The sequence below is a fragment of the Pithys albifrons genome, chromosome 13 (genome assembly GCF_047495875.1).
Source record: "Pithys albifrons albifrons isolate INPA30051 chromosome 13, PitAlb_v1, whole genome shotgun sequence".
In the NCBI taxonomy this organism is placed as follows: Eukaryota; Metazoa; Chordata; class Aves; order Passeriformes; family Thamnophilidae; genus Pithys; species Pithys albifrons.
The window spans coordinates 13,713,800-13,731,685 of NC_092470.1; the positions used below are offsets into that span (position 1 = coordinate 13,713,800).

A 17,886-nucleotide genomic window follows, 5' to 3' on the forward strand; every position below is an offset into this window, starting at 1 on the left:
TGAAGTCCTCAAAATCCTGCCATGCACATGGCAGGGAAATGATCCTTGTGGGTCCCTTCCAACTCAGAATATTATGTGATTCAGTGAAAAAATTCACAGATAAAAGACCATGCACCATTTAGCTCTTCATAGGCTGTATCTCGGGCATCACAGGTACTGCCCTCTGCATGGGGTTAGAATGCAAATGTGTCGCAGGCAACTAAGTCACCATTTAATCAGTGACTCAGATGGCTAGTCCTGGAACTGTCATCTCCAGTTATTTAATCCAAGTTTTACCTCTCAAGGACATTTCCCCAGCCCGTCTTCTCTGGCTCACTGCAAGTTTGCAGAAAAGGCCAATGAAGTCACTCCATCAGCACCTGCTTATCCAGCAGTTGCTAGGAGCAGATACACCAAACTATTCATCATTTACAAAGATGTTCCCCTCTTCTGTACTCTTGGCACTTGAGTAATTTATGGTCTTGCTATTTTCCCACTAAGCTATGGCAAACTGGATGCACTGAGGGATCCAGTTACTATAAGGACAAGACAGAGCAGGAGCATGCAGCTTGTTTCGCACCCATTCACCTCCAGCACCCTCCTTTCTGCAGGCCCTATCCCTCAGGCTAAAGGCAGTTTTTTGGATTAAGGGACATAATGGAAGTTCACATCAGTTTATTTTAAAAGAAAGCTGTAGAAAATTGACAGTTCTCCCTCTTGACCTGGGAGAACAGAACCTTCACCGCAGAGCTCACTGCAAGGTACCACAAGAAGTGTCAGAAAGACCAAGCCAGATTTTGAATGGATGGAGAGATGCTTCAAGTGATGTTTAAAAAAAACCCACAAACTTTTAGAGCGGTCCTTATTTCCACTGCCACATGCTTGCATCCACTCTCCTACCATCCCAAGCAGCTCCAGTCCAGCACCAAATCTAAGCTCCTTGTTAAAAAGCCTGTTGTCCGGCTGGGATAATGCAAAGTTTCCCATGCTGTCCTGGCTCCAAACTTCAGCTGAGCAGCTTTTTCCGTGAGTAAGTCCTGCTAAGGGGATGCTTCCTGGAAACCATGATGTGGAATGGAGACAGCTCCTGGTTAGCAGCAGTTTGGACAGCATCAGATTCCTCTTCTACAAAAACAGAACACATGAAAGCCACAGTTTGCCAGAATTCACCGGTGACTCCAAGAAGACACAAAAACAACTGGAGACATCTTGTTACCTTGGACACGCTTCCTCTGAGCTGATGGTGGAGACAGTAGTGGAGACTGGGTCAGAGCTAGAAGGCTGCTGGCTGAGAGGGTGCCCTTCAGGGGTGGAGTTGAGCCTGGAGAAGCACAGAGAGAAGCTGCAGCAAAACCACTCAACAACTCAAGTGTTAAGTCTCACCACAGCCTTTATCTGCCTCAAAACTGCCGTCAGTACAAGGGATACTTTGAGTTTATCTGAAACAAACCCTAGGCTGGCAAGTGGGTTTCTGGCATTCAAGGAAGGTAAATGGCAGTTTGAAATTAGCACTTAGCATGTTTAATTTCCTTAGGTGGTTTAGCAGAAAAGTGCTTCACTTGGATCAAACACTGTTAATTTTCAGGTAATTCATATGTCCTGGAGAAAACTTTTAACAGCCAGGATGATCTGTAAATACAAACACAAGGTCTGTAGGTACAGAAAGTCTCTTACAGAACCATCTTAAGGCTAAACACTACTGTTATTTAATTTCCTCAACACAGAGTGATGTTGCTTTAAAGTTTACCTGTTTTTCTCCATGGTATCTGTTGAATAAATAAGACATTGCCTCTGTATACAAACATTGCCTTAAGAAACAGACACTGAAGCTTCATGCAATGACTACAGAACAGCACCTGCCAGAGTCCCCTGTAACATTCAGTTTCTACTACAATGCTGGATTAAGTATTTGAAATTCACAAGGCCTTGTTTACAGAGCTGCGACAGTCTGTTTCTCCACGGTCAGCTGAACATCTGTACCCACACCAAAAGCAGAGCGGTTAAACTTACACACCTATTGATACATTATTGCTAGCAAGGGAGTAATTTCTGGTACCCACTTGCAACAGGCCCACCACAGGCAGATGGAAAAATTGGAGCACCAGTAAGTACCAACATCCACAGGACTAACACTGTCAATGCTCCACTCTACACTGAAGCAGCCAAGCTTTGGACTTAAGACAGTTGGCTTCAGAGCTGGATGCTGGACAGAAACAGGTAGTGGCACCAAATAAATCATGAGCTGGATGCAAGTGGGATCCTCCCTCTCCCAGTTCTCAAACTTTCCTTGTAATTCCCCCAGCCTCCTGCTCTGTTGTACTTCTCTGATTAATATGCAATTGATGAACTCCTCAGGTCCAGTCTGCCTTTCCACATAAACTTCCATGTCATCTACAAGCCACCCTCCCCTTCCACCTCATTCTCCCTCAGACAATTACACAGAAAACAATCGTGTTCTTGTTTTTGACTAACACCCATTTTTAACCATATCTGAATTTCAGTGGAGTGTCTTTCATGCCACTTAATTACCTGACAAAATGAAGACATCATCATCCCCTGGACAACTGTGCTGCTCAAGTGTTTTGAGTGCACATGCTCCTGGTTTCTCAGGAAGTACAAATTCTGTCCTTGATTTGCTTCTGTCTCCCTCATCTGTGGGATAGCCAGTGAGATCCAAGCTGCACCTATCAGTGCACGATCTTTTGGCATCAGGGGTCTCCTCCTTTTCTGGTGATAGATAAGTAAAGACCCGCTTCCGAGATTTCAAGCCAAAAGTTCCCATGGCAGAGTCCTCATCAGCCCTGGGTTCAGAGTCACTAGGAGATGCCTGATCCTGGAGTCTGCAAATCCCTTCCAGTTCAAATTCCCCAAGAGTACTTGTTACTTTGCTGCTGCAATGCTCTGAGATCTTCATCGCTCTTTCTCTGCCCATTGCCGTCCATGTCCGTTCATCAGCATTCTTCTCATTCTGACCACAGTTCATGCTGGCAGTGCTGCCTGCTGCTCTCTTTCTCCGAGGCCAGTCCTTGATGGCATCAGGGGTAGTCTTCCCATTTGGCTTCGGAGAAGGCGTTTGAAGAATTCCTGCTTCCATGGGGAACGGGGAGGTGACATTAGAGGCACAGCTTGTTGGGGTATATGACTGGCATATGTAGGTCTGTCCTGCACCTTTCCCAGGTGTACTGTGGAAAGAACGACAGCAGGATGGAGAAACACAGGCAGCTGCTAGTTTTCCTGGGTGCTTGCTACACCAGGTCATAGCAAGATCACTAAAGGGGCTTTCTCCTTCCTTGGGTTTGCTGGCACTTGCTTCAGGTTGAACTTCCAATGATGAGCAAGAACCAATTTTCTTAATACGAAGTTTGGGCAGGCCTGAAGCTTGCATTTCAATTTCAACTTCGTAAGTTGGTGGGCTGGCAGAAGGTAATTTGTCACGATTTTCGGGAGTAGAGAACTTGGCTACAAGTTGAGGATCTCCCATCCGTGCTGCAGCCTCCCGCTGCCTCCTGTCTGCAGTGCAGCGTAAGGAATAGGCACTAGATTTTGTCACAGGAGGCGATGTATTCAGGGCAAATTTGGAGCGTTTCTTAAGACTTGGAGCCTTCAGCCCTATATATTCTTCCCTCACCAGAGTTCTTGGTTCCAAGTCATCACTAATTGTTAGCAAATCACTTAGGAAGGACTCGCAGGTATTTTCAGTAGAGTCCCCCTCCTTAACCAATGGCTCACAGTCTATCTCAGCATCCTGTGCGTGCACCTGCCCTCCAACAAAAGGCTTTGGAGACAAATGCTTTTCCAAGTCCTCTCTCGAAGGAGACTTTTGAGATGCTATATCCATCTGTTTATATTTCTGCAACACATGGGTATTTTCAGTAACTTGGGACTCACAAAGCTGTAGGCTTTCTTCAGAACAGTTACCACCACTATCATGATGACTGTCCTTATTTTCAGAAGGTGCTGCACATGCAAGCATGAGGTTGGCTTCTCTAGAACCTGGTTCACATTTACCATGCTTGGATGTGTGAAGCGGGGACCTCGATGAAGTGCCAGTAATACCTGGAGACTTTTGAGATGGTTCAGATGCACTAAATTCCCAGTCAGACTCCCCAGCCTGAATGTGGGAACGAGAGCAGACTGTCACAGTGTTCATGGAACTTCCACAGAGAGGCTCTGGCCTCCCTGCAAGCTGAGGTATTTCTGTACTCTGTAGGCTTGTACATAACTTTGAACCTGGATCTTCATGTTTCCTGGGAGTCCTTTTAGTTGCTTGAGGTAATGGATCTGACTGTACATGAATGTCCTTTGTGAGGATTTGCCTCCGAGCACCAACTGGAGATGCAAATTTTGACAGGTATCTCAAGGAACGCCTTGGAGTTTGCAGTTCTGTAAAACACCTTTCTTGGACATCAGAAGGGGAAGAAGTAGTTGGATTTGAATCTGTTGGAGGTAATAACGAGGTATTGAGTGCTGTGAACCCTTCATGTTCTGGTGTTTGTAAGCCAGACTCTTTGCAAGGAGGGGAAAGCATTTGTGCTGCAGAACACTCCTCAGAAGTTATTTGCAGTAAGTGAACCCTCTTGCTTTCAGTTAACACAGATGGCGACTTAACCCTTTGAGCAGGAGGAGAAAAGTACTTTCCCAAACACTTAGCTACAGTCTGCTTAGCTGCTGGACTTTTGCCAGGAGTCTTCTCCAGCTTCTGTGGTGTCCTGTGGGCAATGCGAGGCGATCTCCTTGGTGGCTTACTGGCAGAATTCAGTGGCTTGCAGGCAAATTTATGAGGTGTTTTTCTAGGAGTCTGCAGGGCAAAAAATAAAGAATCATGCTTGTTTCTATTCCAGCAGTATCATCTACCCGTCTCCTTGTTTATTTCCCAAAATTTAAAACACAAAACCCCATTTGATTAAACACTACATTTAAGATGCACAGGTCTGATTAAACATGAATAGAAAAAGGGGATGGGAAGAGAGAGGTAATTGTTTCTACCTGACAGGACGTCAGCTCTTCTAAGTGTAAGGAGTCTTTCCTCATTCTCGTCCTTCCAGGTGAATGCTTCACTGCAGGACTACATTTATCGCTGACTGCACCAAAGAAAAACTTCCTGGGAGTCTGGACAGAGGGAGTCTCTGAATGCTGCTTAAGGCCTGTAAAATGGAACACTACTATTCAACTAACACCAAGTAACGTGTCACAATTGTCTGAATCATTTCAGATGTATGGAGAACTTATGTAAAAAGCTCATACCCCTGGCATATTCTTTTCTAGATAAATGTTAAAGCTTCACCAGAATTATTATTTCCCAATGTGAAATTAATATCCATCTGTAAAAAGAGCACTTCAATGCAAAAAACTACAAAATAGCTCAGCCTCTTGTTCTATTTATAGCTTGTAGCTTTAGATAGTTCTGGTTCATGACTAAGGATTCTAGTGAGTACAATATAAAGAACTAAGTGTCACCATTTTTAGCTGATAATCCTACTGAGAAAGCCAGCAAAGAAGATCCCATCAGTCACTGCTTTATACTGCCACAGAGTAGACTGAAAGTAAGCTTTAGGATTTCTGTCCCATATTTTACAAGGATTTCACTGCATTTAAGGAATACAGACTGACAATCAGTGGTATTCTGTTAGATGGGCCTGACTGGTTTCTTAAGTTGGCAGTGAATTCATCATGGAAATAGCTGTCTTACCATCCTCCAAATTCAGATTACCAATTAAAAATAATTACTGGGGATGAATTTCTGTCTACAGAAGATATTATATGACAGCTCTTAGCTTCTTACAGTCTCTTGTAGAGTCAAATCAAATCAAACTCAGAGCTATCCATGCCAGCTTTTCAGATCAGCCATATCAGTCTGCTCAAATCCCAGTCAGTACCTTCTACATCCTGCAGTGCACAGCTCTCCCCTTCTTGTCCCTGGTGGATGCGCTGTGAATTCTTTGAGCTCGACTGTGTAGCGGAATAGAAACCACTGGAGCAGGTCCTATTCAAAGACAGCTGTTTGATGCGTGGGCTTCTTCTCAAACCTGCTTCTGAAAAGGTAAGGACATTTGAGATTGAGCTTTCCTTCTCTCTCAGTAATAGGCACATCATCAGAAACAGTTCACAACTGAAAGGAACACACTCTAACAGGAGAATTCCCTGCAACAAACTATCTTACACAGGGAAGCAAGTATGTGAAGAAGAAAGTTCCAGCTTTCTTGAGGATTTGGAATATTTATGCATACAAATCTCCTTTTAAACTATAATGACCCCTCCTCTAAGTCCTGATTACTCTTATTGCTCTTTAGGAATTATATGGAAAGAAATGCTAGAAAAGCCATGTTCAATGCAAGTTACACCCAGGATAAGAGACTGGTTAATTCTCTTGTCTCTTTTTGCTGATGATTTAATTCTCCTGCTTGCCCAGCCATGCTGTTTTCTTCTTCTTTCCTGGGATAAGGAACAGCAGTAGCCAAAGCAAGAGACATTCCACAGAGCGAGGTGGCTGGCTGTTACAGCAGGAATCAGAACAGTATTAGGGTCACAGCACAACATGGTGAAGTTACATTCAAAAGAAAATAAGCATGTGCTGGTTTGACAGTAATTACAGTAGGACAGAATCTTGTTCACCCTCAAGTCCTTAATGCACTTGCATTTAAAGGAGTTACTACATACCTCTCTTTCTTAACTTCTATTATACAGGGCTGTTAAAGCGGCAAGCAGTAACTAGGCAAGCGGTTCTATCAGAGTCAGCTGTGCTTCACCAACAGAACAGCACAACACTTTTGTACTGAATTACATAAATTGAAACATGCTCATCTTACAAGCTACAACACAGCCAAACCCTCTTTAAGGAAAAAAAAAAAAATCAGTGCTTACCATATATGGCCTTCTCTGGAGATTCTTCTACAACACCAGTGTCACAATCTGGATCAGAAGACCTTGAGAAACAACATTTGGACTTGGCATACTGAGCACATTTACAGGAACAGAACTTACCACAGAGACTGAGAAGCAGTACTCTATTCTACATCGATATATTGCTTTGTGGGCTACTCCAAGTTAGCAATTGGTGAGCACTTTTCCTCCTATTAACATACGATTTAGCACAGGTTACTCCCTAGCTGTACAGGTAGCAGTTCTACATGGAAGTTCTAGCATTCGAAATGCTAGAATTCAGCCTGCAGTCCCCAAAATACAGCACAGGCTTTTTCAGAAGCCCTTGAATCAGCAACTGAATCCAAACAGACATTAGCTGCAGGAATTAAAGCAGCCTGACTTACCATGATGAAGCAAGCAGTATTTCCCGCCACTTTGAGCAATGACATTTAGCCTGCACTGGTTCTCTTACTGCCTGACATAAAGATGACATTTTGACCAAAGATACCTGATACCTGTGCTCATAACCATTAATTAGATATCCAATACTTACTGAAAAAATTCAGAAAGAACTCACTCACCGGCCTTTGATCTGCTTATGTAAGAGTCTCCTGGAGACCTGCTTATGTAGTGGTGTTTCTGCAACTCTCTTGGTCAACAACTTGCGATGATCTAAAAATCATGCAAGAGCTGTAACATCACACAATTATAAAGCACTCGGGACAAATAAATAAATAGTTTTGTACAGGCTTCAGCTTAAGAACAGTTTATACAGAATCACTATGCATATCTCTCAGCATTCATAAACTACCATGATTTCAGAGTCCAGTGTCTACACCTTGTTCCCACTCCCTCAGTATTATTAATATTACCATGTCAGACACAGTTAATCACTGAGATTTCTCCATCTTTCTTTCAAAGATACTCTTACAACCAAAAATTTTTAATATTAGATTTGAGATGGAGAGTTCAGCAAAAAAACAGGTTTCAGTTTCAATACCATCAATATTTGCACTCCAAACACCACAGCAATGGCATCCTTTTCTCTTTATTAAAAAACGGATCATAATTGTTTCATAGAACTGACAATGCAAGAACACGAATTTTATAAAAAGCTCTTCCACAACAATTCTACACATCGAAGTCACGTCCTACCTTTGGTGCCTTCATCAGTGCATTTGTATTTTAAGCCTTCCACAGCAGATACTGACTGGCTTCTAAGCATCTTTTTCAGAGACCTTTTCGATGGTGATGCTAACTCTTCATTGAAGAGGTTCCTTCTTACCTTTGTAACCTCTGTGAGGAAAGAAAAGCAACAAAAGATCAGTTTAAAAATAGAAGGGGGGAAAAAAATCACAGGAAGGTAATTTTGTCAGGACACTAGAGATGGGAACAATATACCAGCATGGAAAGACAACTTTTTTAGAGGTCACAAAGTATTGAAAAGTTGTTTTTTCTGCTACTGGAACATGTCCTCCTCTAAACCCACTCCAGACTTCTCTTATAAATTTGTATTATTTGCATTATTCCAACAATAAGCTACAAGCAGACACCATAGTGGAAAAGCAGCCAGTGAGTATCCCATGGGGGCAGCATCAGGTGCACTACAAAATCTCAACTGAAACATGCTGGTTCAAAGAACACATGGGATTTATTTTTATCAAGTATTTAATAAAATATAGGAGAGACATCCTGTTTCCAGATACAGGAGTTTACTCTTGCCCCATTTTCTTTTCAGGATAAAGAGGGAAATCATTTCAAGATTCAAGGAAGAATGGAAACGTTTTCTTTTGAGGATACAAGATTTAAGTTTTCTGCATATAAGCACACAGAATACCATATATCTTTTCCTCAAAGTTTTTGCAGAATTCAGCAAAACTTCCTTCAGATTGCCAGCATGCCTTAGCATAATTTCATCACAGTTTAGTAAATTTTACAGGGAGAACATGTGCTGAAGATGCACCTTTCCATGAAGAAGCTAGAAGTCAATATATACCTTGCACTGCTTCTTTCTGCAACAAAGGCATCTGTTGGGACTTCTCAGAGGCAAGGTAAGAAGGCAATTTCTCCTGAAAAAAACAAGAAATTAACCTCACCAGCAGTGCAATGTTATGTTTAATTATGAATATTAACTGTAAGCTCTAAACCACATATTTCAGTTTCCCCTTCAAAGCAATTTGATCTCTGTACAGCTGACACAGACAACACTTACTAGGGGAATACAGAGCAAGAGTTTTTGCACTCAAGTGTCACAACTCACATACAATCCTTTCAGAAGAATCTTACCTTTCTGGTGGGATTCTTGGCTATCTTGGGAATTTCAATTTGACGCAAGTTCTGTGGTGCTTCTGTCATGCTCCTGTGTCTGGCTAACACATTTCTCCTTTTGAAAGTATACAGAGATTAGGTTAAAATAAGATCAGAAGCACAGTTATCAATCCACTGACAATTAAACTTACGTTTGACTCTAGAGATAGGAAGTGCTTACCTAAATTCAGATTGCAAACTGTGTTGGTACCTCATTTACTACAACACTGAGAGATGATATACAATATAAATAGCTATTCCTAAATTTTAAGGTTGGTATTAGAACTCATTCATAATTGGCTAAAACATACACAGAATCCTCAACATAGAGATCTACAGTAAATCAGTTTTAACAATATAGAGTCACCTACTGCAGGGCAGAACATCCTTTTCCGCTCATGAAAGATGCTCATGAACTTTACTTTTGCATAAGATACAAATACACAATCAAGATTATGTTTCCATATAGTCAACAATGGCAAGATAGAATGAAAAATGAGAGCTCCTAAATTTTTTTTCAGGCTTGCAGACATATGGCCAGGTGCCTGCTTGCCCCAACTAGCTATTCATATTTAGCAACAGAAAAAAAGATGATTGACCTGCAGCTTAGATAACTCCTCAGCCACAGCCCAGGCTGCAACAAAAAGCTGCCTCCTCTTTGGAATTACCTTCTCTTTTTGGCAGATCTGGTGCGCAGCTCCTCCAGCTGGTCACTCTCTGTGCGAACAGCGCTGGGAGTTAAGACAGATGATAAAGACGGTGGAAGGCCTGGAGATTTGCTATCCACAGTCATGGAGTCATCACTGAAGAAGTCTGAAGGCAGAACAGCTGCCAGCTTCGGGGGTATTTGTGTACCGAGACCATAGTAAATATCTCCAAGGGTCTTTGGTATAGAATTCATATACCTGAAGCATCAGAGAAAATGCACATCAAATACATTCCTGCTCAAACTTGTGTTTCAGTTCCAAGGTTTGAACTAAATCCTTGTTTGCACATATCAATTAAAAAAAAAAACCTGAACATCAACTGGTTTCTTTAATTAGTTTAGTTGCTTATCAGCTGCTTTTTCTTTAATCAAAATATAAACATAACAAACAGAACACATCTAAATTCCTGAAAATCACACAGAAGTAAATCAAAACTGTAGATTGCTGTCTACTTACAGAAAACAACATCCAACCAAACCCACAGGTCCCCAGTAACACTGAAGCCATGCTAAAGAACTTACAAGTCTAGTATTTCCTCTAGAAACTTTGTAAGATACCCGGGGTCTTCAGTCAGACATAAAATGCGCAGCATATCTGTCATCTGGAAGAGAAAGTCAGGTGGGAAAATGGATTAAGTTGTGATAGTTGCAGCACCAGATACTCTAGCAAGGAATATAAAGTGTTAGAGTAGTATTGAAGGAGAACTGCAGGTTCCAGGTCTGTATTTCTAGTGCCATCCCAGAAACACAGCCTGGTCTGTAATTTACTTGCCTCTTCTAACAGCTGCTCCATTTCGTCACCATTGCTTTGCAGCGAAGGGCACCGAAGGCACAACTCAAGGCGCAAAAATACCTGAAGTCTGCACCTAAGAAAACAAGTAATTATCCACCACCATTTTTCTAATGGAAAGAGCATATTTACTGCAAAAGGTGTGCTAAAAAAAGCAATGCTCAAGAAAGTGGCTCCTTTTGACAGCATAATCTAGTTAGCATTTCATTTTGGTGGCAAGGGAGATGCCTCATTCCAGATACAGGCTGCAGTGCTTATCACAAAGCATGGGTATATTTGCATTTAACGAAATGATTTTTACTGTGACCAGGAATTCTTGAAATATTTGCCCCATGTAAATACTTTTCCATTTCTACAAAAAAGCCACCATTAAAAACTGCTAACCAACTCCACAGTATCTCAGAAGCTGAAGTAAACACAGTGTCTCATACTCTCTGACTTTGGTCTCCTTCTGTGAGCTGTGCTGTTGTCTGAGCATTTTGCTGGTCTTCAGGAGATGGTTTCTGACTCTTTCCACACAGGCCACCTGCAGACACACATAATTACAGCAAAACCTTGAACTCTGTTCCGTGTCTGCAGGGCAGGCTCTCCCCAACCCTGGCCATCCCCCCATCCTATTCTTTTGGGAATAGCTCATTTTTTTTTCTTTCAAGGAAAGGAATTATCTTTTTCTTTCAATAGCAAAGTCACAACAAGACACAAAACGACTCTGAGCTTGGAATCACAGAGGTCACTTGCTTGCAGCTTCAGGCCTTCTTCAGTAACTATGGATTTGTCTCTCAGTATTTTTCTTCAATTATTCACAAGTTTACAGATTTTAGTTTCAGGTTATTTTAAGTCTAGGCATAGTGTTAAAAGACTGTAAATACCTTCTTTAAAATATGGTTTCCAAGAATGTATTTTTAAAAATACTGTCTTTGAAATTAGAATTTGAAAGGAGGTCAATGTAGTTGAAAGACATCTGTTGTGACCTTTAGCAAAGGTGTAAACTGGTAACTGAAGTGGATTTTCCTACATTCTTCACAATTATCCAGTTTTTCATTATTAAGCCAGCACAGATAGAGGCACTAAGTGGTTGTGGAGTTTTGACTACGCGCAACTGCACATAAAACTTCAGAGAAGAAGGAAACAGAGCCTGAAACAGTAAAAACTGCAAGTTCCAGATCAGTAACATCCTGCCCACATGCTCTGACCTACCTCTTTCTCTTTAGCATCTCGTACTTTCAAGAACCTTTTAATGGCCACGATCATATTCTGGGCACATGCAGATGACAAAATTCCATCAGCAACAGCCTTCTGGTAGCTCTCAATCAAATGGGAATGCAGCTCCTCCTCTGTCTGGAAGTCTGCAAGGGAAATGATCTATGTTAACTAAATGACTGTTTACCACAACATACTGATAAAATACTCATCCCAGCTAAGGAGGGGAACGGAAAGGGTCATCAAAAATATTTTCTCCAGCACAGAAGCATCCAGCCCACAGAACACTACAGAACCAGTCCCAGGTCTCGACACATGACATATTAGATGTTAAATAAACAATCAAAGTTTGCTTAAGGTCAGCAAACTTTCGGGCTACTACAGGAGTCAAGAAATACCCTTTATTTCTACCAAATTAGTGAACGGGACTACATTTTCAGTTACACCTTGACGGGTGCTTCCCTCTACCTCTTTTGGTTAAAAAAATGGGCAAGATAAATCCTTGTTGCTTTTTTCAGATAGACACAAGGCAGGAAACTAAGTACAGGAGTAGTTGTAATACTAGCTTGTAAACACTTATAGAAACTAAATAGGAGAAGGGAGTAAAAGCAATGACTACTCTTTGACAAGCTGGAGATACAGAAACCCAAACACTGATCTGCTCCCTGCCACAAAATACTCCATTATTAACCTTCCCTCGCCTTTCCATAAAAATTCTCTCTGTGTACTCCTATATCAGGATATCAAAAGTTCATACGGGATATATCAGGATAGCAAGATACCAAAACTTAACACACACCAATTGGTATTTTAAGTGCCTTTTCCTTTCCTTCCACCTTTTCATCCAATCTTTTTGCTGAAAGCTTCTGTGGAACCTTCTCATTCACTGTTGGTGGCAGAGCATCAGGTTGAAGCTTCTGAGCTTTTACATTCAGTCTTGCTACGTTGAGCATCTGCAGTGATCTGGACATGGTCTTCATCTTCTGCCTGACTGGAGTTCGGGGAACCCCACCTGCAATGCCACAAAAAGAGAATTTCTACCATCAGGCACATTGGGGCAGGAGCTTTGCCTGAGGTGGAGCACAACACTGAATTCTGTGTTACGTCAAGTGACATTAGTGACCTTCTAGAGGAAAACATGTCCCAAAAGGTTGGTATTTCTCCATAAAATCAATGTACAGGAGTGTAGCAGGCAGTTACTTTTCCAAGCAGAAAGCAAACGAAAACTGTTGCTCTGCACAAGAACTTATAATAAGAAGTTATATATTTAGGAAGCAATCTTACATCACAGAAATAGGAACAGCTGACAGAGCAGGACCTGGGGATACATCAGGTCAGGGTAAAATCAACTGTGGTAAGTGTAGAGAAATGCAATGACTAAACTCCTCTGGAAGAAAGTGTTTTATTTCTCTAATTAGAACAAAGTTGTGAGGTTGCAATATTTACTAGTAGTTGCAGCAGTCCCTGTTTCAAGAACAAAACCTGCAGAGCTGCTCATGCTGCTTTTAACAGTTTTGTCAGTCACTGCACAGCCTTGAATTACAGTAATTTTTCTACTGTAGGACAAACCTAACACTAATAAGCAAATGAGACTCTGACTGTCCCTAAATAATAAAACCTAAAGTAGACCACTATGCAGCAGAGTAGATCTCTGGGGTTCATGCATCAGCTTTTATTGACAACGTGCATGTATAATCGCAAAGTATACATACGTCTTTTTTTGTTATTTCCTGGTCCAATTGCAGCAGATGTTTCACTGAATTTTCTCTGGTACAGCTCAGACAGACTTTCTGAGAGCTCCACATCAGACTGGTCTGCATCATCCTTCCTGTTAGCACAAGGAACGTGCAGGAGCCTATTTGAAGGAGCAAATCAGTACAGTTATCAATAAAAAAGATGGGAATGGGAGGCATATCCCTTCTTCTCTGTGGACAGAAACTCGCCTTTTCTCCATTCCAGTCTGCAGCAAGATAGTGCAAGTAGCACAACTCTTCCATCACCCATTCCCCAACACGCTTAAGAGATACAGAAAACCCAAATCACCTTTAAAAGGGTCACACCAAGCTGAAATGGAGCATTATACTGATGTACAATGGATACACCACTGACTTATACCACAAAACTACATAAACAGCTTTGTGCTTTCTAAACTATCCTGCATTAGGCTTTTTTTTGTTTCATTCAGCAAGCTCCTTCAAGAAATCAAGCTCATTTTTTACAAGTAAATACCAACTGTAAGAACACAACCACTATCTTCAGTATCTTGCAGTGGATCTTAAAATACCATAAGAAAAGCTGCAGTCTGACATTTCCCATATAGCTTATGGTCATTAAAAGTGACCTGTGTCACTTCTGAAACTGTCAAGACTTTAATCTACACAAACTGCTACCCAAACATCCTGTTCCTTCTATACACCAAGAGAAGCAAGAGCCCACAGTAATCCGAGAACAGAAATAAAACCACTAGAAAAGCACCTAATTCTAGAACTCTGGGCAATTGTACAACCATACACCCATAACAGGAAGCAGAAATCTTTGATTATTACTCATGAAACATGTTTCAGAAAAATACCTGAATGACTCCATCAGATCTGAGCTTGCTCCACAAGCATTTGATGCAGGATACCACGTTTCCAGCACTGAAGGATGCCAGCTCCCTGAATGGGATAGTTCCCGTTGGACCCACTCCGGCACTGGAGTTTCTTCTCCTGTGAGCACACACATAAAAAAAATCAGAAGAACTAAATTAAGTGGCACAAGGTTCCAGCCTTCACAGAGGCTCTAAAGCAGAGGTTTTCCAACCTTTGATCCTGGAGAGGCAATTTCATAGCTAATACACTGAGACTCACAAGAAGATTCATTCTAACACAAAGCGGATGAGCTAAAAGCAGCCCCATAGCAGCCACACCCAAAGGCTTTACTGGCCAGGGATAACCTATTAGAAGGAAACCTCCTTCTAAAAACTTGTCCCCAAGCTGTGCTTTATCTACTAGCTCATGGAAACTAACCCTCTGTCAATAAAAGAAAGGTACAACCATGCAGATTTCTTTATCACATCACAAGGCTTAACAAAATGAAAAAGTCACAAAAACGAGAGATGTCTCACTGAGAAAATCATTGGCTTTAGATTTTTCCACTCCAAATCAGATCTAAAGAGGGAGAGTTTTGCAATTCTTGACACCTACCCAGACTGGCTAGAGAATCTTCCACTGACATGTCAATTTTACTCAACACACTATTCACAATCTCTGGGAGATGAAGAGCAGATTCTTGGGAAGAGTTCTCCACTACGGCTCCTTCAAGGCTGCACCACTGAACTTCAGCAGTCTTCTCGGTACCAAGCACAGTCAGAACTGCAGCTCCCTCAGAAAGCGGTGACAGAACCGCAGTGCAGGGGCACCAAGTTTCAGACAGAGATACCTCAGCAACCTGCATTTAAAAAGAAAGAAAAAGTGAAAAAAGTTTACATTATCTACAGAAACCTAAGGAGCACAGATGCTTTACAAACAGGTTATAGACTTACATGATCCCCTAAAGAATGTTCTGAATTTAGATTCAAATGAGCAATTTGTAGTGCAGGAATTACCACTATTATTGTCTTTGCAACATGACACCGTCACCCCTTTTGTCACAGCTGATTTGAGAACAGGTATTAGTTTAAGACAAAGAGGAAGATTTACCATGTGTAGCCCTTCAGTCACTAGAGTTCTTAACAGCTGCAGAAACAGTGACCTGTTACATCCTGCCTGCTCGGCCTGCGAGTTCTGCAGTATCCAGCTCTCTGTGAGAAAGTGGCCAACCTGCACCAAGTTCCAACCCATCAAGCTTCCTTTCAGGAAAATGTTGACAGGACACTGCAGTTGTTGTTGGCTCATGGTGAGAGGTTCCAAGATCACGGCACAGCTTTCCTGCTTCTTTCCTCCTGTGCAAAGATAGGATAAAGTTAAAATCTGAAAGCAAATAAAATGGTTTTTTCCATCTAGGTGAAGAGACAACTTCAATGCAAAAAAGGTAATTTCCAAGATTAAAGGGGGAATATACTCTACAGAAAGTTTATTACAGAACTGACCTTCTGCTAAAGCTCTCAAGGAGCTGAGTGCATGAAGGGACCACTGAAGAACACAATGCATGCTGCTTTAAAGCTAACCTGTTTTCTTTTGAAGGGGCTTTTTATCTGTGTTTTTATTTTAGATAAATCGAGTAATTGTGTAAGAAAAGGAAGCACACTGTTCCAAAGTGGGACCAACAAACAGTTCTTCATCCAAACTTCTAGAAGCATGAAAAACTGAAGAGGCTAAATCAGAAATATGAGCTAACAGCTCTCCTCTCAGAGGAACTAGAGCACATGTTGAACTTTCTTTTTAAAAATGGGCTTTTAAATATCTGGAGTTACTTCCATACACGCTATTTACAAGGGAAACTAATCAAGGCCCCTGCATGAGAGCTCAGTTACTGGCATGCACATCTGTATTTTTCTTTTCTTTCATTACCAGGCATGCTAAGAAACAATGTTCCTTCTTGCTGGGGAAACACTGATCGATACACAGAGGGCTTCGAGAGCAAGCAGTTCAAAGTCGCATCCAGGGGCAGAAGTGTGGTCCAAGGCACAGCCTGTGGCACTGGGAAACTGGAGTCTACAAGGAAGCCATAAGCAGGATCTGCTGTAGAGTGATTCAAACAGTGCACCAAGGTTTCAGCTGGCAAAATGGTGCCTCCTGTCTGACAGATCAGTTCAAACATTGTCCAGTATCCAACATGATCTGGGGCTTCATTCAGCTGAAAGAAAGTAACAGAAAGGTCTCAAGTTAATGTTGGCAGTGAGAGAACCTTCATCCAAAAAAATAAAGATTACATGTTTTTAGCAAAACTGGCATATGAAATATATACAAAGGATTTAAACATGTTGCTTTCCAAGTGTTTTTATGGACTTTATCAGCCTTCAAAGGAATCTGATAAATAAAAAACCCACTTCCCAATGAATTTAGAGCTAGCCAGTATTTTCCATGTTGCATTTTTGAATCTGGGATCTACACACCTGAACCATGACACTGCTTTATCTGCAATCCTTAATAGCTGTAACTCCCCCCTAACTCACAGCACTAGAGGACCAATCAATAAGCACTGCACATCTATGCAATTGCAAATGTGTCTCAGCCTCCGACTGGATGATTCCGTTCGAGTTTTCAGTCCCTTGCTGAAGATTATGTGGCAGTAACTGAGGAGCTTTTACTTTCACGCAAAGACTACAGCAGAAAAAAACTGTCCTCCCCTGTTGCACAGGAAGGTAGCGTGGCAGGCGGTCCACTAGAGCTCAGAGCTGCGCGGTAAAACCTCTTACCTGAGTCCGCTCGGCTGTGTCCACCCAGAACAGCGTGATTTTCTGCTCCGCAAGCAGCTCCTGTACACTCTTGGGCAGGAATTTCTCCGACAGCTGCTGCGCCAAGGGCAGTTCTCCAGGGGAGGAAGGGGCATCGCTCCCCGACAAGAACCGGCGGAGCTCCCTCCGCGAGTGCGGGCAGGGCGAAAACAGGAACACGGCGTTCACGAAGCCCTCGGAGAGCGCCTCTGAAGGCTCTGGGCCGGCCGGCCCCGTCCTGCGGCTCCTGCGGGGCGGCTTGGCAGGGGACGCGATCTCCGGGTGGTCCCACTGGAAGTCGAGCAGCGTCTCCTTGAGACCGCTGTGCGTGAGGGCGGCGCGGGGCGCGGGGCCGGGCAAGGCGGCGGAGGGTCCCCGCGCCCTGAACCGCTCCGTCAGCTCCTCCTCGAACCGCTCCCAGGCACGGGGGCCCGGCGGGCGGAACCCGCCGCCCCGCGAGGCGCCGCCGCGGCCACTGAGCGAGTCGAAGAAGCGGAAGGCCCAGCGGAGGCGGGCGAGGCCGAAGCGGCAGCCCAGGAGCGTGAGGAGGCGGAGGGCGCCGCGCTGGAGGCGCTCGCGGTGCGCGGGGCCGGCGGTGTCAAGCAGGAACACGGCACTGCGGGAGCTCGACATGGCGGGCGCCCCTCACGCCGCCGCCACCATCGCCCGCCGCCGCCGCCTCTCGCG

The 17,886-nt window shown here is 42.9% G+C and overlaps 1 protein-coding gene across 1 annotated transcript; it reads right to left on the reverse strand.

Annotated features, from left to right (window-relative positions):
- Nucleotides 1-639: 639 nt before the first annotated feature.
- Nucleotides 640-17,886, reverse strand: TICRR (TOPBP1 interacting checkpoint and replication regulator). Its single transcript, XM_071568603.1, has 22 exons — nucleotides 17,182-17,886; nucleotides 16,334-16,619; nucleotides 15,524-15,765; nucleotides 15,029-15,272; nucleotides 14,416-14,551; nucleotides 13,556-13,698; nucleotides 12,643-12,855; nucleotides 11,841-11,989; nucleotides 11,075-11,169; nucleotides 10,626-10,719; nucleotides 10,376-10,455; nucleotides 9,816-10,052; nucleotides 9,127-9,223; nucleotides 8,837-8,909; nucleotides 7,996-8,136; nucleotides 7,422-7,512; nucleotides 6,841-6,902; nucleotides 5,856-6,011; nucleotides 4,966-5,123; nucleotides 2,509-4,777; nucleotides 1,196-1,300; nucleotides 640-1,104 (listed from the first exon to the last, which is right to left on the reverse strand). The coding sequence occupies exons 1-22, from the start codon at nucleotides 17,830-17,832 to the stop codon at nucleotides 986-988; spliced, it is 5,841 nt and encodes a 1,946-aa protein (XP_071424704.1). The 5' UTR covers nucleotides 17,833-17,886; the 3' UTR covers nucleotides 640-985.